This window comes from Montipora capricornis, chromosome 3, assembly GCF_036669925.1.
Source record: "Montipora capricornis isolate CH-2021 chromosome 3, ASM3666992v2, whole genome shotgun sequence".
Lineage (NCBI taxonomy): Eukaryota > Metazoa > Cnidaria > Anthozoa > Scleractinia > Acroporidae > Montipora > Montipora capricornis.
In genome coordinates this window covers 33,718,398-33,746,165 of record NC_090885.1, presented here as the reverse complement: position 1 = coordinate 33,746,165, position 27,768 = coordinate 33,718,398, and the positions used below count along the sequence as shown (strand labels likewise).

General features: G+C 40.5%; 2 protein-coding genes and 1 long non-coding RNA gene across 4 annotated transcripts in view; 1 reads left to right on the top strand and 2 right to left on the bottom strand.

Moving 5' to 3' along the window:
* Positions 1–265: 265 nt before the first annotated feature.
* Positions 266–11,910, top strand: LOC138040122 (aldehyde dehydrogenase family 16 member A1-like). The gene is made up of 3 exons (XM_068885905.1): positions 266–427; positions 11,099–11,284; positions 11,611–11,910. Exons 1-3 carry the CDS (start codon positions 266–268, stop codon positions 11,908–11,910), a joined length of 648 nt encoding a protein of 215 aa, XP_068742006.1.
* Positions 11,911–14,997: 3,087 nt separating this feature from the next.
* LOC138042966 (perlucin-like protein) overlaps positions 14,998–27,768 on the bottom strand; it is a 36,502-nt gene continuing 23,731 nt past the window's right edge. Inside the window, exons 1-3 of one of the 2 annotated variants that reach the window (XM_068889056.1) lie at positions 16,892–17,060; positions 15,794–15,838; positions 14,998–15,609 (exon numbers count right to left, since the gene is read on the bottom strand). In XM_068889056.1, coding sequence (XP_068745157.1) covers positions 15,182–15,609; positions 15,794–15,838; positions 16,892–16,949 — 531 coding nt within the window. In that variant the 5' untranslated portion in view covers positions 16,950–17,060 and the 3' untranslated portion in view covers positions 14,998–15,181. Of the gene's footprint in view, positions 15,610–15,793; positions 15,839–16,891; positions 17,061–27,768 lie in introns of those variants that run through there. The other variant, XM_068889057.1, reaches the window with a different exon arrangement.
* Positions 23,431–27,768, bottom strand: part of LOC138042967 (uncharacterized) — an 11,071-nt gene continuing 6,733 nt past the window's right edge. The window contains exon 2 of the long non-coding RNA XR_011131147.1: positions 23,431–24,123. This is a non-coding gene — a long non-coding RNA (uncharacterized lncRNA). The remainder of the gene's footprint in view (positions 24,124–27,768) is intronic.

Here is a 27,768-nt window from a genome sequence, read left to right as displayed (position 1 = left end):
TCACGCCATACTCAGTTCATTCCGTTGTTACTATTTTTCACATGAGCATTTTCTATTATTATAAATTCAGCTTCTATCGTTTTGTATTCTGACTACCTGAGGTTGCCAGAAGTTTCTGTCGAAACATATTCCGTTTGACTCCCACATTTTCACGCTATTCAAACCTCTTTGAATATTCATGATCCCTCACGGTGCTTTATTAAGCACGTAATGATATGCATCGGTGTCAGTTTAGCTTGTAAGTCTCGGAGAAACAACTCCAAAGATGGCTGAGGGCCAGGCGCGTATTGCAACCAATTTCAACCAACGAGAGGTGGAAGAGATAGCTGAAAGGATTCAACCAAATACTGGCACTCAACCAAATGCTGGCGCGGCCTATCGAATACTGACGTTTCTGCTGAGGCTCCTCCGAGACCGAGTGGTTCAGGTCAAAATCTTTCTTCTGGTTCTCAACAGCCTTCAACGGCGAATTCAGAGCAAGCAGTGCCGATAGAGAGTAGTTCGGTTGAGAGCATTTCGGCGGAGGTAAGACGTTGGTTCTATGCTTGATTGGCGGCCAATTTCGTGTTTGTCATTAGTAATGTAGCCTTCTTAGCCGTAGTTTTTATTAAGAGCTTATGGCTGGTAATTTATGCACTATTACTTGGCACTCTTGTTGGCCTTGTTTTCTTTGTTCGGTTGTTGGTTTCGGTTATTGTGCCGGGGATAGTTAACCTTTAAGTACTGGACGCGCCTGGCCCTCTTTATCCTTGTCTCTGGCACCATAATCCTAATAATGTATTTATTTTATTCTAGATTTAACCTGACTGGCTTGCCGTGTTTAGATATCTGGCGAATTTATGTTGAGTGAGAGTAGCTCTCTCTCTTATCCTGGTGAATTTGGAAGAGGAGGGACGTGAGACTCTTGTGTTAATCAATAGGTGATTAAAGAAAAAGGGGAAATTAAGTGAGACTGTTGTGTCCATTAAGAGGTGTGACTGTTGTGTCCACCAAGAAGGGAGACTGGTGTGTCCACCGAGTTTGAGACTGTTGTGTCCGCTAAGAGGTGAGACTGTTGTGTCTACCAAGAGGTGTGACTGTTGTGTCCACCAGAAGATGAGTTTGTTGTGTCCCCCAAGTGATGAGATTGTTATGTCCACCGAGAGGTAAATTGTTGTGTTCAACAAGAGGTCAGACTCTTCTTTGAGCTGGGGACTGTGCTATATGTCATCCAAGAGATAGATGGACAATTGGTGCAGCTAAGGAAGGAATTGGACCGAATGAAACAATCTGCTGACAGTCAGATAGTACAGACGGCTCTAGCGAGTGTTCAGGCGTTGGTAAAGAAACCTCCAGAGCTGTTTGATCAATATGCAGCTATGGCGGCTTTGGAGCACCTCGTAAATGTTGCAAAGGATAAAGGGGACTCGGAGGCGGAAAATATTCGATTATTCTACGCCAATGCCGTCCTCTGGTTCGCAGTAAAGCGCTTCAGAGCGTACTTATAAAGTTGGTAGCGACCAAGCAAGAGGCGGAGGTAGCTAAGGTTATGGGGAAAGCGTTGAAATCTGCTAATTAGCTAAAAGAGGAGAGAGGGCAGAGAAGGTCACGCCCTTACCAGAGGGAAAGGGGTAGAAGACCCTTTAATTCAAAATGCTTTGCATGTGGGAGACCCGGACATTTTGCAAGATTTTGTCCGTTTGAGCAAGCGCCATTGGATTCGAAAAGGACATTAAATGATGTATTTTGTGTACTTTTGAACATTTGGCGACCGATTATCTGTGCATTTATGAAACGGAATAAAGGCTAAGGATTATGGACTGGACTTTAGTTATTTATTGTGTCTTGTTAATTGTAATAAAAGGCATTTAACAAAGTGTTTTTAAAAGGTTTTATTCTTCTGTTCGCTCTCCTACTTACACAAACATACACCCACGCACGCACACGTACTTCCATTGGTTTTGAGCGCATTTCGGACAATCAATTTTTTCTTAACCCTTGAACGGTGGGATGACTCAGCAAGCGTTTTGTCTTTAGGGCATTCCTTTGTTGACACGATTTTTCGGGCTGATGAGTCATTTCCTCCGGGCTTGGGTTTCCACCTAGGAGTACTAGTTCTCCTAGCCGAGTATAATGGATTTTCTTTTGATGATGGTAGCCTATGAGGAAAAAACGAAGATTTGAGTGGCAATTTGACCCACTCTCGGCTTGTCGAAAGGCGAATCTTCGTACAACCAAATACACCTTATTCCAAAATGGCCGCTGATTTATGCGGATACAAATTGGCCCTTGTTGCCTCGTTCAAGATAAAATATTCTTTTGAATTTTAAGCTTAAGAACGAGGCATCAAGGGCTAATTTGAATAAAAACAAAAAAATATTTAAATGGCGGCCATTTTGGAATAAGGTGTATGGGTACTTCTGGATGGAACCCCAAGCCTGGAGGAAATGATGGATCCTGAGATGTTGCTCAACGAGTTTCATTGCACTCTTAGTGGAGATTTGCGCCAATTGGTTGATATCTCTTTCCGTGACCCTGATACATTTAAAGCGGGAGAAATTCATAAACATTTTGATACCTGGAAAGGAATTTTAGAGGGCTACGAGCAACAGGAGAGGGTCTTACAATGGATTCGTAAAGAACTAAATGTTGTTAACTTCATGAGAACCTTTAAAGGAATGTTCAAGGGTGTTCACTAGGATTGTGATATCCCCCGGCGAAGGTCATGGGTAATCATAGTTCATGCAACAAGTTTTCGGACTTCATTTCACACACTTTGGAAGAGCACCTATTGACTGGGGCGGTTCGCGTATGGGGGAAGGTTGGTGAGGCTGCCCCTCCCCGATTGGTACTACCGCTGACTGTCGAGTCTTCTAAACCAAGGCTGTGTATTGATGCCAGATTCCTTAATCTGTGGATGAGAGATTCCCCCTTCTCGTTAGACAAGCTTAGAGATGTGCCTCGTTATGTTTAAACCTGATTCGTTAATGTCTAAGATAGACGATAAATCAGGATATGACCACGTGTTACTTATAGAAGAGTCTATGCAGTACTTTGGAATAAGGTGGGGGGATTGGTGGTTGGTTTGCGCAACGCTTCCCTTTGGTTGGAAGAATTCTCCTTTCGTCTATCAAACTTTAGGTTTGTCGGCAACGCATTTCTTTGGGAACATTGGAATTGCGTTTTCCCTTTATATAGATGATCGTCTGAATTTGGAAATCTTCATCAATGAGGGTTATTGGTCTTGGCCGATAGCAGAGGGAGATGCTGTTTACAGCAAACAGGCTGCGGAAGCTACCCTCTACATTGTGTGCAAGCAATTAGTTCATCTGGGCTATTTTTTAGGTTTGAGAAAGTGTGTACTGATACCTACTAATTGCATCCCATATCTTGGAATGGAAGTGAAGTCCTCCTTACAGGCGTTTTAGATTCTTGTCGGGGAAAAGGTTAGGTTCGCTGCACCGGTTAAGACGTTGCAACGACTTATGGGAAAGGCTATATCTTTTTCATTAGCTTTCCCCGGCGCAAGGTTTTTATACGGGAGATGGCTACAGCAGTTAATTTGGCGTCTGGTACGGGGCTCGCGAAATTACCCCGGCGCTTAAGGGAGAGATCCTTTTCTGGAGGTTCTTAGATGATTGGACAGGTCATGTTCCGTGGCGGTTGGAAAAACATGTTGCGATTGAAATCTCAACAGATGCGTCTTAATCACGTTGGGCTGGTGTGATTCACCGTCAACCTACAGATCTTGTGTTAGGTGATTTCTGGGAGGCACTTTTAACCAAGGAGAATATCAACATTAAAGAGTTTTGGGCGGTAGCTAAGGTGCTCGAGGCATTGCCTGCAGAGATAGGGGATCGTCGAGTTCCTGTCCAGCTGGATAATAAGGCAGATTTACATACATGGATGGGCCGGGGCGGCCTCGCACGTGGCATGTATCCGGTTGCAAAGAGGATTTTTCACTTGACCCAGGAAGAGAATCACCATTTAACCATGTCCTTTGTCGCTTCAGCGAACATTCCAGCGGATGAATTTTCAAGAAATTCGTCAGCTTCGGACCCAAGTGTTGGAATAAGGTCCAAGACTTGTTTGGTGGTCCTTTTGGTCATAACCTCGACTTAATGTCACTTGATTCTAATGTCCAGCGAGATCGTTTTGGCGAGCCGTTACCGCATTTCACACCATACCCCACACCGGGCTCTGTTAGTGTATATGTATTTAGTCAGAACTTGCAACAAAGTGACGGGAAGGAGGTTAATGCATATGTTTTCCCTCCCTTTGGTTCGATACACCCTCTGCTAGGTTATCTTCAATCCCGGAGAGCAATTGTGACAGTGGTGGTACCTGGGAAATTCCCTCGTCCTCCTTGGTGGCCAACTATTGTATCCATGTCTTCGAAAGGCGTTGTCCTCGCCAGAAATCGTGCCTTAGATGTTTTGCTTGTCCCTGCCAAGCGTGGATTTAAACCGACAAGATTGAATTTTGACTTATGGGTCTCCGAATTGACAGATTCTAATATGTAGGGTTTCCTTTTCAGGCGTTACCAAGGGTCCCTAAACGTTTTGTGTCCTCAGTGGGGTGTCCCCAGTGCGCCTACCCTAATGATGAAAGTTTCAGGTTCTGTCAATCTTGCGGATTACCGTAGGGTGCCGTTCAAGAAGTCAACCATTTCTCTTAAGGTACCTGTTAATATTCAGGATATTAGGAGAAGAAAGTTATAATTTACGTGCCGTCGGAGTGCTACTCCCTATGGCAAGCAAAAATCAGCACTGGAGAAGGAATTTACTGTTTTTTTTAAAGAGAATCTTGATCCGCCGCTCGACATTCTGTCGGCAACTCCGAGTGCAGTTGTTGACTTCCTTATATGGAAGGATAACTTTGGAAAGACAAAGGTGCACCAACAACGTTGCCTTTTTTCTGGACAAAGATACAATAAACAGTGTTCTTGTCCTAAGAGAATAGCCTATGGTACTATAGATTCTCTGATAGGAAAGCTCCGTTCTTTATTCTGCTTCAGTATGGTCGCGGTTCGGATGAGTCCCTCATTCCAGGTTATGGAAACCCAGCTGCCTCGAAAGTGGTAAAAGATTGTCTTTCCATGGTTCGGGAGGAACAATTGCGGGCTAAATTTCTCCTACTCAAGCCCAACCTTTTTTCATCGCTGATCTATTGGCTTTATCCGCTTACATTGCAAAGAAATTGATAGACAGGTATATTTCGTCAAAGGAGCTTTATACGTTTGCAAGAGATCAGGCCTACTTTAAGACTTTATTTTTTGCGGGGGATAGAGCAGGAGATCTTGGGAAAATGAAAACTGAAGAAATGCTTTATTTTCCACGCAAAGAGGGTTTATTGTTTAATCATCTTATTACCAAATCTCTTAAAGATGATACATCCAATTTGCTTTTACTCAAACGCTATAGTAAAGGTTTGTCTCTTTGCCCAGTTACTGCTATAGAAACATATATTGCTATTTGTGATGTTTTAAAGTTACTAGTATGTCATGGTTTCTTGTTTAGACCCCTCTCTCCCAAGGGATTTGTCCAGCCATTACCGTTTCACTCGTCAGCAGCGCAAGCGTGGTTGAATTTCTATGTGGAAATCTTCCGCATGTTTTCAAGCATCGGAAAATAACTTTGCACGGGCTGCGTAATGGGTGCGCTATTTCTTTGGCGATGGCTGGCGCAGATATTCAGACGGTAATGGATCACATAGGATGGAAGACCCCCTCTATGGCCCGTTACTACATAAAGTTAAACCAAGTTCTGGGTTCGAGGCGCGCGAATGATTTGTTATCTTTGTTGCCAATGAACATTACAGATAGTTATCGAAGGCAAAATGACTTACTAGGATTCACCCAAGCCTTTGTTGAATATCACATATTGTCTTCTTTTCTATAGTAACGTTTTGAATAAATTGAATAGAGCTTTACTCTTTTGTCTTATTTGTTTGGGGTTAGAGTTGGAGGTTTAGGGATAGTATTTATTAGGATTGGGAGGGTTTTGTGTAGGGTATATTGAAGAGCTTCCTTAGCCGGACGAGACAGGGAGGACTTCCCATATCTTATTCTAATGAGGCAGCAAGAGGGATAATGAACTATTCAAACCTCCTCACGTTGCTTTATTAAGCACGTAATGATATGCATCGGTGTCAGTTTAGCTTGTAAGTCTCGGAAAACAACTCGCCCACCCTCCCTCCCTGGTAGGAATGCGTAGTATTACTTGATTATCGACAGCCCACCCCAGTTGCTTCACATTGTACAATGTTTACCAGTTCGTTCTTTCTTTCAATTTTTGCTCTTGGGCATAGCAATCAATTGTTGCGGTTGCTCTCTAGGGCCATTAGTTTTTTCCTCTCCCTCATGTTGCCTCTCTTGCACTTCGTGCTTCTCTCCGTCGTTTACTCGACAGGGAGGACTTCCCATATCTTATGCTAATGAGGCAGCAAGAGGGGTAATAAACTATACATTCACATAAATAATAAATTGGTTTTAGAATACAGTTAGTGCAGTAGAGAACAGCTTTTAAAACACTTGCGCAGTATGACGTAAATAAACATGAAAAAAGTAATTTGAATTGAATAAATAAATGACTAACTAACTACATGACATACTAAACTGAGGAGTCAAAATATTTGCCAAAACATCAATGTAGTCATCACATTTTAGTAGTCCTTGGAAAAGGATATCATTAACATTATTTTTGAAGTTGGATTTTGACATCTGACCCACTTCACAAGATAAGCTTTTCCAAATTTTAACGCCAATTCTAGAGAAAGAACTTTTATAAATATTTATTCTCGAATGGAACGTTCAAGAAAATAATCTCTTTGCGATGATCTCGTCTCGTAAGGATGAATATCAGCTTGATGGGTGAATAGGTTAAATATATTAGGAGGTGTCAAGTTGTTTGATATACGTCGTGTATCATCATAGCCACAGATTTTAAATAGAGCATATCTAAAGGTATTGCATGAGATTTGTAATCAACAAAATACATTGGGCGAAGAGCTCGTTTTTGAAGGGTTAAAAGTTTAGTTCTTTGAATTTTGGCAACATTACCCCACGCTACTATACTATACAGTAAGTATGGTTGAATGAGTGACCTGTAGATATGGTGTAAAGTACTCAGCGGTACAAAATGCCTTATCCTAGAAATGATACCGATTGATTTTCTTATTGTTTATGCAATATAAGCAGTGTGCTAACTCCATGAAAAGATTTTCATCGATAAGCACGCCTAAGTATTTGATGGACTTCTTACGCTCCAAAGAGATATAGCTATTAGTATGATGGTCAAACACCTTTAAGTTAACTTGATAGTTCAAGATGTTTTGTCTTGGTCGAAAAATAACAAAGTTAGATTTTTTTATATTTAATGATAACTTGTTAGCAATTAACCAGTCATATATCTTACTAAGTTCTGCATTAACTTTATTCTCCAGAGCCCCAAGGTTCTTATCGGCATACATATATGTTATTGACCGGCTGGGAGGTCCGTATTGGGAAAAACTGTACTGGAGACAGAGGGCACAGTTTTTCCCAATACGGACCGACCAAGACCGGTGAATAACATTTTTATTTATTTCTAAGCCACTTCGTTGTTGCTATTTTTCACATTAGCATTTTCTATTTATTATAAATTGAGCTTCCATCGCTTTGTATTTTAAGAATACAGAAACGCTGTCGAAACGCGGCCATTCGGCTTTTGTTTGGATCACGGATTATTCACTCTTCAGAGATAGCGAACTAACCAGATTGCTTTAAACACCGAGGATGTCAGAAGTCTAGCTTCCATCTACTTTTGGAATAGGCCGTATGCGTGATGACGTCTGACCAGCTAATTTCATCACCAAGCCTTGTTTGCACAAAATTATTCACATCATTTGGATATGCAATACTGTTCGCACGTGCGTGTTTTTTTACAAGTTTGCTCCTTTGAGGTCTAGCTCATGCTAAAATTTACAAGTTTGATTTTTGAATTCGAGGCTTGGTGGTGAAATTAGCTAGTTAGATGTCATCATGCATAAGGGCCATTACCAAGCGATTCACAAGAGGAACGTAGCTTAGTAGGCTAGTAAAATTTTCAAATGTACAAAAGTGAGCAGTCTGGACTAACCTTTTCTTTAGAGAGGGCGCATCCTCTACGACGAAAAGAATGCCTAATCTCAGTTTAACATTTATGTATTTCGCCATACAAAAAAAAAATACTAAATAATAATAATAATTACAAGGAAAGAAATGTACTTATGAGTTGACCAGATAATAAAATAAGTTACTAAAGAACAATTCACTACAATATATAACACACATTGAGAAGACATAATCGAAATGGCAAGGGGGACTCCAGAAACCACTGGGCTTATACGAAGGAGGCATCCTTACTAAACGAGACGCATGCATTAGATCGATGGAAAAAGGTGACTACGATTATAATGTAATTATATCTATCGATTAAATAAAAAATGGTGTAGTCGCCTTTTAAGACAAAATAGAGTTTCAGATTGCTTAATATCATTTGGTAGCGAATTCCAAATTTTTGGACCTTGAAAAAGTATTAGAAAAGAATTTAGCGTTAGTTCGACAAAAATGATGATGAAAATCTGTACTCCTTCTGGTGTTATAACAGTGCACGAGATTGTTGGTAACAAATAAATTGAGAAATGACGGCGGTAATAGGCTATGATGATAAGCACCGTTTAGAACCGTTTAGAATCGTTTAGAACCGTTTAGAATCGTTTCGTGGCAATATCAAGTTGGACTCAACTCTGGGTGAGTTTGAAACAGAGGCAGTCATTACAATTACTGTTAGGTAACCCTCAGGCAGCCCAAGCTCGGTATACGATTTATAGACTTTGTATGGGGGAATTAACTTTGAGCTTATAAATGCTAAAGTAAGCTGTAAATGTAGAAATAAATTTCACTTGCCTCTACTTACAGTTGTCCTCGTCTTTTCTGTGCAATCGGAGCGCAAACTGTGTCCGTTTTAGACGGGTTTGTGGCTTACGAATTTCTACGATGTCGTTAGTTGTCATTTCCCCTCATAAAGAGAAGAAAGGCTGGTGATTCGCGGCGACCTCGTCCCACGAATTGCTCTTGCATCACAAAGCAACGGTCCGACTCGCCATAAAAACACCACAGCCTTAAGGCCAGATAAATTTCCATCAAACATTTCCATCATCTCCATCAAACATCAACTCCACTCCGGGATCACACCGCGATTTTTGGCGTTTAAATTCCAAATAATGTTAGGCTATTTATAATCTTCCCATGCGCTCGCCTCGCAGTGTGGCGACGGCCGTTATAGCTTGATGGGGTTCATATAACATTCTGCACTCTCATTGGCCAATGAGAGTGCAGAATTATAACTTATAATTTTGTCCCTCTTGGGGGAAATCTGAGCTTTTTGATTGGTTTATTTGATTTTGATCAAATTCCAATGATCGATCACTTCTGTCCCGATTATATGGCGATGTCAACAACCTGAGCGAAGCTTGAAAATCGAGCCGGATTTTGAGGTTGCAGAGCCCTTTAAATGCAATGATTTTTGGCACGATGCTAGCAAATTTATCGACGTTTTGCGTGCCCAAGGCTGGGAGGGAAGTAACGTTTGAAGTGGGATAAATTCGGCTAAATTCTGGAGGCACTCGGCCGTGAGCGGTCTTGGAAGACGCACGCCTTGTCTATTGCGTGGGATCTGAAGAGGAAATCGAAGCGTCCCAAAAACCCATCAAATCACTCAGGACAACGCAGAAAATAGGTGAGTGAACTTTAATTATCTGGCTGTCCATAAAATGGATTTTCGAAAAGAAACGTCGCGATTTGAAGTTTTTATGAAACATTTTCCTCGATCAGTTGAATCGGCCGTTACAACTGTCTCAAACTAACGTGAAGTCACGCGTTCTCGTATTCCTAGGGTTGTCTGCCTGTGCTTACATAGCGAAAGTATGAACAGTTCTACACGTTTGTGTTGCTGTTTTTTTTTGTTAAAGAGAGAATGTCATATATCAGATTCAAATAACAAACGACGCAGGACCACAGTTTCTTTGAGTAACTAACCTTCAGTGTTGGCTATTTGTTTCAGAAGTAGCAACAGGCTGATTGAGGAAACATCCTAGACCTTTACGTAGTGGACGGTTAACTTTTATATGCGTAAGTTGTCTTTAGAATACTCAGAAAAATACCTTCCTTCAATTCCACGCACGAACTGCCGTTAAAATAACACAAGAATCCGAGTTCTCCTTTGCAGGAATCCAAACTATCGTCCGTCTGTGTTCTGAAGACGAAGGAAGAAAATTCGTTGCATGCTGCAGCTCTTGCAGTACCTTACTTATTTAAGGACGGTGTCTACTATTGTTATCGCGCATACGTTCTGCGCATCTCGAAATACTCGGGTTTCCTATCGGTGATGCTTACCAATACAGCGATATTTTGCGCGGTTTAAAACTATCCGGAGAAAGTAGATCTTAGTAAGTACTCTTGGTATCCAAAAACAAAAGTGGGGGTAACCATGCATTTTTGAGATATAATTAAGCTTGCATTTGAGAAAGAACGCCATACATTGCTTTGTATTTTAGAGGTTTTTACAAATATTATTTATCAAGTATCTATCAATTCTAGTTTGTCTTTTTACTCCGTATTCCCAGCTTTCTTATCCACAAAAAGAACATTTGAGTTAATTTGAGTTGATTGCTCCAGCTTAAGATCAATGTAGTCAACTAAGTGCAAATGATGAATTTTCCACTTATGACACGAGCACTAGCGCACGAGTGATAGCACTGGCTTCCCACCAGTGTAGCCCCGGGTTCAATTGCCAGACTCATGGCCATGTGTTGGGTAAGTTGGTTGGTAATTCTTTACTCTGCTCCGAGAGGTTTTTCTCCGGGTTATCCGGTTTTCCCCAGGCTCCTCAAAAACAAGCAACTCTAATTCCAATTTGATACCTATGCAGAACCTCCCTGAAAACCAAGGGGGTGGGGTGGGGGTGAGTGGAGCTTCCTGGGTAAATATCGCGAATTAACGAAGATACACCTTTAAATAAAGAAGGTGGCCCAAAAAGAGATCTGGCCATGATTATAAGCCTAATGGTAATATTTGACGTGATTATTTCAACCGTACTAGGAAACCCCATTCTACGGCTCAACTGTCAAGATCCATGAGCCTGTTGGAGTGATTGGCATCGCTTGTCCAGATACCTGTCCCTTGTTAGCGTTCGTTTCCCTTTTGGCTCCTGCAGTCATTCGAGGGAACACAGTGGTCATTATACCAAGTCAGAAACATCCAGTGGTCGCGGTAGACATCTATCAGGTATCACATTTTGGGGAGTGTTTTTGACTAGGCTTGCATGTGTATGGTTTTAGTATCGGAACGGTTTAAAATGTTCAGTTGGCCGAATTTTTTTGTACCTCGATGGGAAGTTGTCTTGCTGGAGTGGTGTCGACACCGGATATACCATTACTATCTTCGCTCCGGTACTATTAGTTTCTATTCACTCGTTGTGAAAGTAATTACGCTTAAACCCGAAAAGAAAGTAAATGAAAGAAAAATGACCACTGTTACGTAGAAAAAATAATTAGCTGCAAAGGTTGAGTCTACACCTCATTAGAAATTTCGATGCATTTTCCATTTGCCAGATCTTTGACACATCTGATCTACCTGGTGGAGTTGTCAACATATTGACAGGTGACAGGGATCATTTAACCAAATACCTGTCCGAGCACCAGGATGTGCAGGCCTTGTGGTACTTTGGCACCGCGGAGGGAAGCAAATTCGTGGAATGGTCGTCAGCAGTGAACGTTAAGCGCACCTTTGTTAACTACGGTCAAAGCCGAGATTGGTTTGAAAACTCGCAGGGACATGGGGAGGAGTTTCTCTTTCATGCGACTGAATGCAAGAACATCTGGCTTCCAATGGGAGACATCTTTGCGAAATAATGCGACTGCAGCGCAGCGCAGCGCAGCGCAGCGCAGCGCACCGCAGTGCATTAGTGTGGTTGACTTGCTTACGTAGCAAGCGTTTTTATGTGGGGTTTCGGAGGAAAGAAAGACTTAAGAAGGAGATTTTCCATCTTTGGTTGCGCGGAAAACGGGGCGAGAGCAAAAAAATGAGATAGAGAGGGGAGAGGAGGGAAGGAATGTCATCTACGAGAACCACCTTACCCTTTTGAGGGAAATAACGTGAAAATTATTCTTTTTGCTCGCTCCAATGTCCGTTGAACTAAAGAGTTATAGTAAAGAGTTATCCGAGATTTACCTTCTACCTGTTGAAGTCAGTATGCAAACATTTTTGAGGGATTTTTAATTTTAAGTTCTTAATAATATAACTTGCTTGCTACTAAAGAAATTGGGAAAAGTAGATTCATCAGCTGCTTGTTCTTTTGGTTGCTGTTCGAGAGAAGAAGTTAGAACACTTATTTTATCTGTGCCCTTTTTCACAAGCATGCTGGATAGACTTTGAATTATTTTGGTATAAAAATATGAAAGAAGATATTACTTTATCTTTGAAAGAAATAATTATTGGCTTCTGTGGAAAAGATCTTGACTTTTTTAATTATTGTATTTTGGTAGGAAAATCTGTAATCTATCAGTGTAGGAGAAACGAGATGAAACCTACGAAAGTGTATTTAAAGTTATGTTACGCAAAAAGTATGAAACGGAGTTGTATATTGCTTGTAAGGCCAAGAGTTTGAATAAGTTTCATAAGAAGTGGAAGTTCAAGCCTTTGTCGTAATTTTTGTTTCGAGTACTTAAGTGTAGTGAATGCTTTTGTATATTATACCCAGGTTGTTGTTGTTGCGTTTTATTTTTGTCAGTCGTTTGTGTTATGCGTTTGTGCGTGTGTCGGTGTGTGTGTAACAACACTCTTATCTAATTCACTCTTGCTAATAGCCAGGATTTTGTTTGTGCGTTTGTCAGTTCCATAGGGGTTGGGAATATTACTTAGAGTGTCAGGAGTTCATCAAGGGGAGGTTGTATCTCCCACACTTGGCCTAGTAGTCAACCCCTTCCCGAGTAGATTTATTCATGATAAAACGCCTCCCTTGGGAGAATCAGGACACCCACAGTTGTAAAAGCCAATCAAAGCAGAGCTATCGCAGAGTCAAGGGAAATATGATACTTTTCTCGGGAAAAAAACTTGCTCCTAAAAGTAAATTTACTCGAGAAAGATGCATAATGGTTGTTTTCGATTTCTCTTGGGACATGAAGATGTGGCAGTGTTGCAGTGGAAGGAAGAGGAGTGCTGAGGGCAAAAGATGGATAATACTTTTAACTCCGAGTTCCTCTTCTCGCACACATTTTTAATGTCGTCACGCAACGCTCCTCTCCACAAACAGCGTTGTGTGACAACACAACGAACGGGCTGGGAGGTACAGTAAACTCCGAGTTGCTCTTCGCCAGAGTCTCTTGCGAAACCAAAATTATCTTAAATTGCATCAAATTAAGTAACTCGTTTTCTTTTTGAAGAGTTTCTCAGGAAGACTCGTTTTGAAAAAGGCAAGCAGCAACTCGGAAATGGCGTAACTTAACGGTGGCTTAAACCAGTTTCAACACTTTCAAGAGACCTTGTTATTAGGATTGACACTACGACACGTTATCACGTAACAGCAATGTTATGGTACCATGTGAAACATGAATTATTGCTGAACAAGATGCAGTCATTTTTGTGACGTAACAAGCTACCATGGCAACAGGGAAACATTGCAAAAACACCCTAAGTTTTAGTTGCTCATATCTGAAAAACGAACCCGGTGACTCCATTTTTTTTATTGCACAAAAATGATCAGCAAGTCAAGATGATGCTCTGCAAAGTTTAAAAAAATCCTGTGGAGCGGATTCAGAGCTACCTTAAATTTTCAATCAGTTAAGGTGGCTCTGAGTCCGCTCCACAGAATTTTTTTAAACTTTGCAGGAAGTTTCATTCTTGCATGCTGATTACATTTCAGAAATAGAAAACGGGGGTCACCGACTTCTTTTTTAGAGATATGAGCAGCTAAAGCCAAAATATGAGGTGTGTTGCAGGGCTTTCCTGTTGCCATAGTAACTTTTAACGTCACAAAAATGACCGAATCTTTTTTAGCAATAAATGGACTTTGATATGGTTCCATAACATTGCTGTTAAATGATAAAGTGTTGTAGTGTCAATCCTTCTAATAAGAACGTTTTTTCAAGTATTGAAACTGGTTTGAGCCACCTTAAACGAGCTCTTCTTTCCTGAAATATTATGCATTCCAATTGGCTGTTCTGTTTTAGTACGTGAAATAGAATTTTTTGTCACTGACCACTGAAAATTCATGAAAAACTATTAAGAAGTGGTGCTGATTGTTGACTACGGTCTGTTCTTTTTAGTTTTTGTCTGCGTCTCATTCAATCCCGAAGTGTGATCGCTCAAACAATTTTGCAATGCTTTGCTATTGTCTTGCTTGTTTTTGAAACGTTTATTTGTTTGAAATCGAATTTCAAAAGTCAAGTTGGTGTACCGTGTCTCTCAAGCAAGGTCAGAACTCAGTTACGCAATGTAGTAGAACCCAACCTTGGGTTATGTGCACAAGTATGTTGGCGGAGGAGCCTCTAGAGCGCGAGGAAAATGGGGCGAGGAAAAGTCATCACTAAGGAACATGCATCGAGGACCGCCGTGTCATGTATTGGATGAAGTGACAGGACAGCGCTCCCCTTCAGGTCTTTGGGTCCATGCTCTCATAAATATAACGGTTGGCTCTTAGCACTTTTACGTCTTCATGACGTGTATGATGATTTGATGAACTTCTCACTATATTCGAATTTCCTTATAGGAGCTTGCTAAAATTACATTTGTCATTATTGTCATTTAGAACGAGTTAACTAGGGTTCGGCACGGTCACATCTGTGAGTATTCTTTTTTCTTTATTCAAGAGTGGAAGTAGATTTTATCTCATTTTTCGTTTTGCTTTCCTTGTCAACTGTGTGAACGAGTACTAACCATCGAGAAAACATTAAGGCTCAAGTCTCTTGCTTTATTTAGTCACAAGAATACAATGACCCGAGTTTACACGATCAAGGTTTTATTGTCAAGCCGATGTTTTTACCTTTTAGATCATTGTTTCAGTTTACAACACTTTAAAGTTTCCTATGAACTTCTACAATCCAATGTTTAGGCTAGTATAAATTGTAGTTTTAATTTGCGCTGCATGTATTTCGGCTTTGATCGTGGTTGAGGCTGACTTTTCACTTAGGGAAGCCTTTTGCACACAGGCCCACAGGGATAGCTTGAGATATTGGTACAGGGGCGGTCATTCCAAGTGCCTGATGGCCGGACCGAGATGCTGTACCCAATCCACATGTTTCCACATGGTTCATTGGCCTTTCCATTTGGTTCTTGAGGAGCCCAGTTCTTGTATACTGGAACGGAGTGGTCATTCCACAGGAACTGTTTGATGCTCGAGTCCCATTTGAGGTCAATCCAAACCAGTCGTAACGATGGCTGGCGCTGTTGTATCAGGTTCAGAACGAACTCGTTCTCTTCTGCGCTGTTGATTTTGACCAAGTCTCCGCCTCGTGTTTTGCAGTATGATCTTGCTTGGTCCCGTGACAGGATAGATCCACTCACAAGATAACAGTATCTTCCAAACCTTTCCCAGCCACTGGGACATTGTGCACCTGGGAAGTTAAATGATAAGTTAAAAAAAAAAGGTTTAGCCCCACAACGCTGCAGAATTCCGAATTTCTTACGTTTTTCCTTTAACGAGAAGGAAACATCGGAAAGAGGAAAAAAGACACTGGTATGAATTTATCAGTTAATATATTTGTTACATGTTAGCAGTAGTACATAAAAATGCCTTACCAAATGTTTGTTTGAACATTTCCACCAGTTTTGCATCGTCAAGAGCTGTGGAAAAAGGTACAATGCAATAAAACAATGCAGTGGCGATTAGGACTTGAAATGCAACTTAAACTGTCCTATAACTAGGACTTAATATGCGAGTAGAAATAATGGAAATAAATGTAACCCTGTGCGGTTTCAATAGCTCTGTTGGTTAACTAAATCATATTCCAGAAACCCTTGTTGAAAATGAAGGCCACCCGACGGCGAAAAACTGCATATTTTAGTGCCCACATCTGTTAGAGATTTTAGTGAGTGCCTGAGTGTATTTTGAAACTATCATTCTGGATGAGAGTTTCTCGTCAGTTGATACTTTAAGTTAAAAATCCAAGTATCAAAAAACTTAAGGACGGCAGAAAATCTCTGTCGCCGAATTTAGCAGCTGGTTTTGTGTCCCAGCAAAATTTATTGTTGAAAATCAAAATTTGTAATGTACGAAGACCCTAAAGTTCGAGGCATGCGAGCCAGAAATCTCAACCAGTTTTAAAAATCACTGGATTAAAAATATTGGATTTAAACGTAGAATTACATTGGACGAAGTTTTAGGGGTAGTTTGGGCAAGTTTTGGCTAGTTTTTAAGCCTCGCATGAATTGATGTGTTGATTTGAAGTTTGTCCCCAATTAGTGCCTCAACGCCTACTTCACTTGACACTAAAACAAATAAAGTTCGTTTTTGTGGGTCAGTCTGTGAGAACAGATTTTCATAGAAATTATTCCTTTGGCGCCCCTTTCTTCGTAAATCAGAGCAATTTAATTGAGACTGATTTATACACTTCTACGTATTTTGGGCAATGGCACTGTGGATGCCAGCTCCGAGTCAGGAATCGGGAGAAATGAACCTTGCCTACATAATTACACTGAGATCTATCCTTCATAACCACAAATTTTTTGGTGTTTGCTATATTTTTCTTAAATTGCAGAGTGAATTCTTCGCGCATAAAACAAAGACGTTTACTTCTAAATTCCCAGTTAAATTTCAAGTTTCTTTTTCGAAACACTTTAACCGCGTTAGTAGATCGCCAATGATAAATCAGCGAAGTATATTGATGAAAACTATACCTGCTATACGTGATGTAACGACAGCAAGAAGAAGAAGAAGAACGGACAATGCTTTCATTTTCGACTGCTGTATTAAGTGTCGATGGTCTCAGGAAACTTGTATGTTCGACAAAGGCTACATAGGAATAATCGCGAGTCTCGGTGGAGAGTGCTGATAACACCGTACGGAGTCTCAGAAAACGAGTTAAAACAAGAACAAAAGGTAGATGTAAACATTTCGAGGCCTCATGAGGTGGTTTTTACTTCCGCCACTGAGGGAATTTATAAGATCCGGGGGGTGAAGAGGAATAATCGGTGTTCATTATTCCGTTATTCCTGCTCGAAAATGTTTGTTATTCCATTATTCGGCCCCACAAAATTTCTGTTATTCTTATTCCATTATTCCTCTTCACCTCCCGAATTGGTATAATCTAGCTTTATAAAATGAACAAGTATTCTTTGAAATAAAAGTACATATTCTGCTCCTGTTCATCTAGAGTGGAAGGAATAGTTGTTTTAGCACCGAAGAAAGCAGGACATGAAGGCCGATTTGACAGACATTTCTATTCATACGTAGCAAACGTCCAAGCGATTAAAAGCACGCTGTGTTGCAAAAGCCGCCTTGTGTCCTTGCAGCCGTGAAGAACTTTTTGAAACATTTGTGTAATTGTTTATTTGTAGTTTTCTCGATTTCAGCGAGACCCCCTAGCCTTAACGCTAAAATAGAAATTAAATTGTGAAGATTGTTATACTCTTGGCTATGATTTATGTGAACAAACAAACTGCAAAACGCTGGCTTTTTCTCTTACCTTTGACAAACTCAGGCTAAACAAAGTTGTAGCCATCCCTTACATCTTGTAGACTACCATTTTCTTGTATTTAAAAAATACAGAAACGCTGTCGAAACGCGGTCATTCGGCTTTTGTTTGGATCACGGATTATTCTTCAGAGATAGCGAACCAACCAGATTTCTTTCAACACCGAGGGTGTCAAAAATTTCTATAAAAAGTCTGGCTTCTACATTGTATCTACTTTTGGAATTACCAAGCGATTCACAAGAGGAACGTACCTTAGTAGGCTAGTCTAGACTAGCCTTTACTTTAGAGAGGGCGCACCCTCTACGACGAAAAGAACGCCTAATCTCAGTTTACAACTGGACCCTCTCGTGGCAATATCAACTTGGACTCAACTCTGAGTTGACGAATAAGATAACATTTTTGAGTTTGAAACAGAGCCACTCATTACAATTACTGATAGGTAACTGTGATATTTAAGATGGGTTCTTGTACTTTGATACTCTTTATAAGAGCTTTTTTGAAATGGGTACTTAGAACATACTGGTTAATTAGTGATTTGAAAACTTAACTGGCTGTCGGGCATTGGGACGGTTCCTGTTTAGCAGTTCGATATTACGTGGCCGAATTTCAGTTACACTTTCAAACAAAGCATTGCGTTACGCTATGAACAAATTCAACTTCTGCATAATCAAGATCGACGCCGGGATCGACCGCGAATGTGCGCTCTTCGACTGAGTAGAAACATCTCGCAAATGTTAAGTTAACAGGGAGATCTAGCGACGGGTTTGTGAAACGGGAAACAGACGGTGAAGTTTTTTAGGCCCAGAGTTCAGACGCCGCACTTCAGCTCGATATCTGAGCGTAACAGGCAAGAAATGCCCTGAAACCGACTGAACAAATTCCTTTTCTTTTTATTTGCGGCGTAAGGCATCTTTCATAGCCTCATATTATCGTTTGCCGTAAATTACTGGTATGTGAGTCAGAATCTCTCGTTGCGTCATCTCGTTTTGATGACCCATCTATCGAAAGTTAAGGCATTTTTCCCTTGCCTTTTTTTCCGAAACAAAATCGGTGACGGCCATATATTTTTTCCTTTTTAAATTGGAATAATAAATTTATGACCTAACTTCATGCGGGAAATGAAACAAATTTTAGTGTGGGAAGATTTTAATTCGCGCGAAAATCCTTAAAATAAAAACATTGAATTTGAACTGCTTAGACCATGCCAAAGAAGGTACCTGACGTTTTTGATGTTATGAAGATGATGATGAAGATGACCTTTATTAAAGCCAAGTGTATTTAGCGCGGGAGGTACTAATTAGCACTGAAGACTGAGAAATCAAGTAAACTCGTATCAAATGGTAGATTGGCTTTTGACGAGAAGAAAACCGCGGTATCAGGAGAAATACCTCTTGGAGCAGAGTTGAGAACCAACAAACTCAACTAACATGTGACGCCAAGTCTGGGAATCGAACCCGGGCCACATTGGTAGGACGCGAGTGCTCTTACCACAGACTGAACTTCCCGGCTCTTTCATCGAGTTCAAAACACCACGAAACAGCAAGAAATAAATTGTATCCAGCCACGTATTGTCTTCGTTTAATAATACTATATTGGTAAATTTTACTTAAATTTGATCATATTGCGAAAAGTTAATATAGTGCAAGCGCATATAAAAGTAACCAAAAAACAAAGATTACAGTCAACTCTCTCCGCTATTACGGACAGAAGTTAAATCCTTGGCCGAAACTACAAAGAAATGTATCATGTTATTCTATTCTCGTCAAAGCGGACAACTTACACGTCAATGACAACTTTGCGTTCGGCTGTTTGTCATTTATGTCCACAGAAAATGACACAGAGCTGAAGGTGTCTGTTCAGATTTTCAAAGCACTTCCGCTCATTTTGTTCTGTATTTACTTTAATCAATTAATTAATTTAAGAGCTTAACAGTTGGTTTTCGCAGTAGACTTGTGCTTTCGTGTAATCTCGGTTGATAGTCCTCCTTCTTTGGCGCACTAGGACCTCCCACTCCTCGTAATGAGTTTAGTCTTGTTAAATACCCTATTTCTGTTCACCAAACAACTTGTAAAGAACGGAAATTTGCAAACCTATGTCTGCTTCCCTTTTACTCTCTTTCCGCAAATGATAGCTTCTTCACTATGATTAACTCGTTTTAAAACCGGATACACAAATTTTCATTTAAGCAATAGAGGACGTTTTTCGTGTTTCCAAAGCCTCACCTAAACACGAGGGGGAGTTGGGAGAATTGGAGACTCCCCAGTTATACAAACCCGAGACGCAGTCGAGGGTTTGCATAACTGTAGAGAATTCTCCCACCTTCCCCGAGTGTTTAGATGAGGTTATTGAAACACGGAAAAAAAGTCCTGTATTGCTTTTAGAAAATACTTCTCAAAAATAATTCGACAAGTGAAGGAAACAAATGAAAGAAAATATTCTTGATTAAAAGAGATTTTCTTGATACGCGCTCATATTTCCTACTAGCCAATCAAAACGAACGTCTGACAATACATAATCAATCAAAATTCGTGTGATGTCACAGGAGTGTTTCCCACAGCTATTGACCAACGAGAGTACGCGAATTATCCTAATTATTTTGTAAAATCCTAATGGAATATGTCCAACAACTCGCTCACTTTCTTCTATGATGGCCCCAGCTTTATAGTGTTTTCCGGCGGTTCACGCTGAATCACGACAGTCGACGGTTAAGGGATCCCAAATCCAGTAAGCTGAATAGCTACCGAGAAGTCCTTGAGTGCGCAGGCGACATATCGCTTTTTTTTTCTTCAGCGTGGCTAGTTCATATACGCAAACGAGTTTTTTAGCCTCGTAGATAAAGTCAGCGAGAATACCGCGACCGAATGCTCACAGCAATTAAAGTACACTGGATAGTTAGTTCACCACAAACTAAACTGTATGAATCGGATTTCTTCTTCATTGCAAACCTAATTGTTTAAGGATAACGTCCAGTATTGTGCCTAAAATGAGCAAGTGAAGACTTTTCACATTAAAGCCAGTTTGTGTTACATTTATTGTATGTCGGGAGTCTCGGTTACCAGTATTTTGACTTATATTGTATGATTATGAATCAAAGTAAATGTGTGCTACTGGAAATCTAAAGAGAACATAGCAGTACACCCTGTACCTGACACTTATCAACCAATATAGTTGGGTCATTTTTATCGCACCCCACTACTGCGGTCTAGTCTCGCTATTACGGAAACGGTGCTGAGGGTGTCCGGCTGTCCGCTATAACAAGTGTACATGTTTTCAAGTGCCGAGGCGGCGGTAAAAGAATATTGACGCTTGTCATGAACGTTTAGAGGGAAAAAGAAAGCTTGAAAATATTGGTGCTGGCAAACAATTTCTTTCAACGATTTGGAGAGAGCTATCTACTCCAGTTTGACTGCAAAAAAATTGTCTTTTCGGTGAACAGAATGTGTATCTAGTCCTTCTACAATCAGTGACGTATTCACTTGCAATAATTTTGTAGGAAATGTCATTGTGACGTTTAATTTTGAATAAAACCAAGCTAGACGATACCAAGGATCAACGAATTAAAAGGACTTTCCAAGATAGGCACGAACGCGTGAAGAAGAGCTGGGGAACGTATACTCATTGTTCGCGGAGATTTACTGACCACAAAGACAAATTCTCTATAGTGATGTTCCTCTCTGTGAATACAGTCTGTCAACGAAAGAAAGTCAAAGGGGAACAATCCCGTCATGGTGATTGGTTCAATGACAGGCCTTCTTAACAGGAGACTGTCACATACTATCAGGCAACGAAAAAGGGTTTGAACAGCACATTTTCAGGTGACCAAATCGAAATTCCAAACGACCTTGAATTCGCACAAATTGTATCTCATAAGGGAATTCAGGGCGACGCTTAAATATATTTTCAAATCGATTTGCGTTCCTAGACGTGAACTGACGGTTTTTATCACTTAAAGCTCAGTCATCTCATCATATCCTTGCATAACCTTCGGTTTTAGTGTAGCTTTGTGAAGCTGGTATCTCCTAGCGTTTACCCTCCCAAGCATGGTATACCACAAAGGACAGGTCACCGTACACCGGAAAGTCCATGCCCTAGTGTATGGACGTGCCAGGGGGTTATTAGCCTGCTTAGCTGAACCCGGGCATATGTGGACCATTTGACCTCTATTGTCTTCCCCACCCTCGGGAACTTGACTAAGAATCTGGGTGCCAGGATGGGGACGTTTTTGCGTGGAGGAATGGGACCAAGTCACATCGTCCCATGTGCTCGTCTGTGCGCCGGCCATCTTGGAATTGAAGTAGCTGAAACCTGAAAGACAGCTGTTTTTAATAGAGGTAAGCACTTGTTTTTATATTTATACAAAAACACTACTTCTCACTACTCATTTTCAATATAAATTGATGGAACACCTTACTTTTGTGAGGATTGTGTGGATTGTTGATAATATCGACTCGCTTTTCGTCAAAGAATAAAGATTACGAGCGCCTGTAGAACAGGGATATTACTTCCCCAAGGTGGGGATATTTGATCTGATTTGGCCCAAAATTTGGTGCCCCACGGTGGGGATTTTGACCAAAAATTATTCTGAAAAGTCAAATACCCCACATATGCTGGGGTTCTCCTTCCCCCCTCCCCCCACATGCCCTCACGGGCTTAACATTGATAGATGCATAAGTGTCACGTAAAGCTTACGTAAAGCAGGTCTCTTGATTACAGTCTTCCCAAATAATCCCACTATGCAACACTCTCACAAGTCTTCAAAGGGAATTTTAAACACGAATGCAAAACAGTTTCTTCATGCCTCTATCTATCTCGTTCGTAGGTCAACTCTGAGGTTACTTATCATGTACAGCTCATCAACTACCGCGAATAGTCGAGTCGAAATGGTAAAAAGTGTTTTTTATAAGTGGAAAAGTTTATAAAGGCTTGGGTTTATAGGAGTATTTCAAATGGAGTATTCAATATCAACTTCTTTGGAGTATTTTTTAAGGAGTGAAGACGAGCTTCACTTCAATAAGCAAAGGCCACGGGACTGTGTTTAGAGAAATAATTCCGAAGAAAATTCCTGAAACTGATTAAATTTTGAAATTGTTTCATGTAGGAATGAAGGAGAATGCCTTTAGCCTGGGACCAGGCTCCGCAGTTGGGGTTATGGAGCGAAAAGGAACCTGAAGAAGAGAAACTTTGGCGAGCGAAGTAGATCGATGTACAGTAATGGTCAGTAATGCCTAACAACCTCGGATAAGACCTAGTGATTGGAAGTAACGTTAAGTTACGATTAATCATGTGAGACTATATAAAGTAACTGGTAGTAATGGATAGTGTTGGCAGGTTACGTTTAGTATTGTATTGCATAAGGAATTTTAGTGGGATTTTTTCTTTAGTTTACTTGGACTCGGAATTATAACCGGAAGGGGCCCCCAGTCTCTAGCTCGACTCGCTTCACTCGCCAATATTTTTTTCTCCATGTTCCTTTTCGCTCCATAACTCCAAATGTGGAGCGTGATCCCAGGCTAGAATGCCTTCTGTAATGGCAACAGACCTGTGTCGCCAATGCTGAAGATGCAAAAATCAGTCGATCGTATTATTTTATGATTCGAAATGTTATTTGAATGTGTTATTTGAACATGAATAAGAGTTTGAGATTAATTTAGTTTGTAATTTGTGAAAAAGCAACCTTTTGATTAAGATTGAACAGTTTGTCCGACGGGCGTACGGGCAGAGTTTGTGAAGGAAGGAACAGAATCCATCATAGGCTATTTTATTTCAAAGCAAACTAAAAGACCCTTATTGTGTATTTGAAAAGTAGGTGTCAAAGGAAAATGGTTAAAAGTGCGAGACAAACACTGTGCAGTTAATAGAAATTATCACGATAATGACCTCATTGTTTTGCGTCCGCTACACTGAATAACCTATCCGCCAATTCTCGGCGTTTAGCGTAGCTGGTTCGGTGGAGAGGAAGCTTTTTGCAGACTATACCGTTGGGGAAGTTGGCCTGCTTATCACAGCGAATGTCGTTCCAGTATCCTGGTGCTCTGGCAGGCAAATGATCGTTTCGTCTGGTCCACATGTGGCCGCATGGTTCATTAGCATTTCCGTTGGGTTCATTTGGTGCCCAATTTGTGTAGGTTGGAACTGAGTTATCAGACCAATAGAAAGCGGTAGACACATACTGTAGGCCAATCCAAACTTGTTGGATGGAGGGTGTCTTCTGTCTTACAAGAGCCAGAACGAAGTCGTTTTCTTCTTGGCTGGTAATTTTCACCAGTTCTGCCGTATGGTCGCTGCAGAATTGTTGGGCCTCATTTCTTGCTTTGATGGCGTCACTCACCAAATAACAGTAGTTGTTGTACAGAAACCACTCACCACTTCCACAAATGCTGTCTTTAACTAAACCAACATGAGCAATTGTCTGACCAATTGGGATGGCTACTGCACCTGCAATTTTCCGAAAGAAATAACCACAACAGTTACGGAATTTTAATGTGTAATGGAGAAGATCGACATGTGGCCCCCCCCCTCCCCCTCTCCTTCCTAGGATGGATGAAACTAAGGAAACAGAGGTTCTATATCTACATTTAGGCGCATGCAGAAACGTTACAAAGTGTCCCAACTTAGAAAGACAGTAACAAGATGGCCATCATATCAAGACCACAATTTTTTTGGGGGGAGGGGGAGAGGGGTGAGGTGGGGGTGGGTCGTTGGGGAAAACATCAAAAATATGTTTGGCTCCTCTTGCATTTCATTTTCACGAATACATTCACAACTTGCAGTAATCTTGAATTCGGTTCCGAAGGACATCCCATTAGGATCGAAAGCAATTGCGATTCCTTAATATATCCGCCCATAGGTTCCGTGCATTCGGTGAGAGCGACTGAAATTTAAATCGACCAATCAGAACTCAGCAAGCAAGAAAAAACTGTGCTATCCGGCGCCACGTCAATTGCTTGCAATTAAAGGGCCAGAAAACCACTTTAAAAGGTTTTTTGGCAATTTTTTTGTCAACAAACTTTGGCGCCAAAACGAGGTTGGCGATGAGCGGCGATTCGAACGTTAGCTATTGTGCTTTGGCTGTTATTTGTGCTTTTTCTAAGACATCAAAACTGTATTGATAATGTATTTATTTTTGCTAACTTCGCGAAAAAAGACTTTGGTGGCGTTCTTTTGACAAGGTAGATCGACAGCAATGACGTTTGCGCACAGAGATGCACCATTTCCGCACTGCGGGCGAGGGTTCCGTATGCAAGGATGTGGATAACTGAAAGTGACATACTTGCTTACTTACTTACTAATGTTGTTTGAGGAATTTATGAATGAACTGGAACGAAATGAATGCTATTGCGAGACTTTTATAGTGTACGTTGTAAATGCTCTGAGAACTTTAAGCTGTAAAGGTCTGTAACAATTAGTCATATTGATTACTCTGAAAGCTCGTGATCTACGAAACAACACTGTCCACACACTCTGGGTAAAATTAGGGTGATGTAACAGCTCTGGTAACAGATAATGTGACTGGCTCGCAACCCAAGCCATAAACAAAGGCCGGAGCGGATGACGAGGAGTGAACAACTGCCCTATATTCCCGTCAGGGCGTTTTCACAGACCGATTTATTTTTAGATTGAATTTCCCGCGAATGAGACTCCCGTGGGAGCCTGATGACCAGTCACAGGAACTAACTTGACGTCATTGCGTCACCGGACCGGAGCGGCCTTTTCCCGAGGGAAAAGGTAGTCTAAAAATTGATCGGTCCGTGACATAGGCTTAGTATGGAAGTTGTTGGCTCCTAGTCATGGGATCCTGACAGAAGACTAAACAATTAAAACAATGACTTAGACTTAAAAAAAATAAAACTGATTACAAGACCTAACAATAGCAGATTATGAGTAAAGTCGCGTCCTCTTAATTCCATTTATTCTTAGTGGAAGTCCAAAGGAATGCGCTAGATCGTCCTCGGTGTCCTAAACCGCCGATTACATGTCACGCATGCGCAATACCAATCAACGTTTAGATTAGGATAGCAGGCTCCTCTTGGTCGCCCGCAAGAAAAAATGTATGGACTTGTTCGTGCCACGAGCGAGTCGAAATGCGGCATTTCGTGTTTATGGTCACTCCTGACGTTTAGAAAGTTCTCAAATTGCACTCCTCTACGGCTCGTGCAATTTTGAAAACTTTCATGTTCAAAACATCTCTCGTACCCATAAATCACGAAAGGTCAACTCACCTACGTTCGAACTCACCCTCAATTCCGAACTCGCCTACTCCTTGGTCAACTCGCTTACGTAAGACACTAACAGTGAGTATCAGCGACGCTCTGGCGAGACAGTGCGTTGGAAATGAAAAATACCAAGAATTAAGCGTTGATGTGATATGTGTTGAAAAATGTGATCTATTGACAGTTCAGATTCAAAAGAAGCTTTCTTAGTTGGCCTGATTTTTGTGAAGCCTTAACGCAATATTCGACGACGAGAATTTAAAAAGCGAAAAGACCCTGGGGACGAGTTCCTTTGTGCTTGTATTGTTGCAATGTTGCCACTCCTGGTGATTTTTCACCAAACCTAGTGAAATCGGTCCAAGTCTGGTGATCTGGTGAAGGAAATCTGAAATCTCTCAAATCTGGTGAAATATCACCCTTTATAAATATAATTATGGTACAAATTATATTTATATTTATATTTTAAAAAATACAACCACACTTTTGAATTTTCGGAACATGTTTCGATGTTTCAAACATCATCTTCAGCCATAGAGAGTGTAACATTAAAATTTTTTACAAGATAATTCGTATATATATATAACTATCAATACAATGATTCTTTGTAGATTAAATGTTCGTTACAAGTACGTAAAATTCAAACGAACCAACAATATTATAGAGAACACAACTGACATAACGGTAAAAGTTTAAAAGTGTAATGCTAAACTGACATGATCAACTTGTTTGTTGAGTTCGGGTTTCAACCGCTCAATATGGAAGCTCTCCTTGATTTGGAGTTGATAGAAAGAAGTAGCATTATCAATAATTTTGAAGCAAGAAACATCACAATTATCGTGACAATTTTTAGAAGAACTAAGATGCTTGAAAATATGAGAATTTTTGTCCCGGAAAAGGTGCTCATTTACACGTGTGTAGAAATGCCTGTTGGTTTCACCAACGTAGCGAGCACCACAGCCCGCACAAGTAAATTTGTATACAACACGTGATTTAAGAGAATCCGGAATGAAATCCTTTGGACTAAAAATGTTGCACAGTTTGAATGTAAACTTAATGTTGGGATGGCATTTGTTAAGGTATTGAAAAAACATATCTGCATCATGAGAATTTTGAAAACAACAAATAATGTCATCTACGTATCTGCGATAATATAATACTTGGGTACCGGTGTATTTTTCCAACCAAAGCCTTTCATAGTGACCCATGAAGAAATTCGCTAATATAGGGGCTAAAGGTGAACCCATTGCCACTCCATCTATTTGATCGTAAAAGCAACCATTGAATAAAAAATGAGTGTGGCTAGTAGCAAAATTGAATAGTTGTTTAAGATGAACTTTACTTAGTTTTAGGTCAAGATTTATGTTACCATCAATTATGGCGTTGACAGCTAAATCAATCGTCTCAGATAAAGGGATATTTGTAAAAAGCTAGTGACATCATAGGAAACTAGAAACTTGTCGCTGAAATCAAACTGTTGAATCTCTTGGACAAAAGAAAACGTATCTGTTGCACAAAACTCTGAGGATATGTGGGGTTTAAGCAAAGAACAAAGATACTTAGCTAAGTTGTAATTGTAAGTACCTATAGATGACACAATGGGTCTGAAAGGAGGTGTGATAGTTTTGGGATCTTTGACTTTATGCAATTTAGGTAGACCATATAACCTAGCTGGTTGGGAACCAGTAGGATAAATTTCACGATAGATGTTACAATCTAAGAGGCCGTTTTTCTTAAGTTTACGTAAAAACCGCTGTAACTGACCTTCCCTGCGTAGAGTGAGATCAGATTCCAATTTTTTAAATTTAGAATTGTCACTCAACAAATCAACCATAGCTTTATTGTAAACTACCTTGTCAAGAACTACGACTCC

What these genes read in the sequence shown, in the direction of transcription:
- LOC138040122 (XM_068885905.1), top strand. Translation starts at nt 266, where the DNA reads ATGGCTGAGGGCCAGGCGCGTATTGCAACCAATTTCAACCAACGAGAG. An exon ending in TCCGAGACCGAGTGGTTCAG is followed by an intron (nt 428 to 11,098) that starts GTCAAAATCTTT and finishes CAACCGTACTAG; the next exon opens with GAAACCCCATTCTACGGCTC. An exon ending in TCGCGGTAGACATCTATCAG is followed by an intron (nt 11,285 to 11,610) that starts GTATCACATTTT and finishes TCCATTTGCCAG; the next exon opens with ATCTTTGACACATCTGATCT.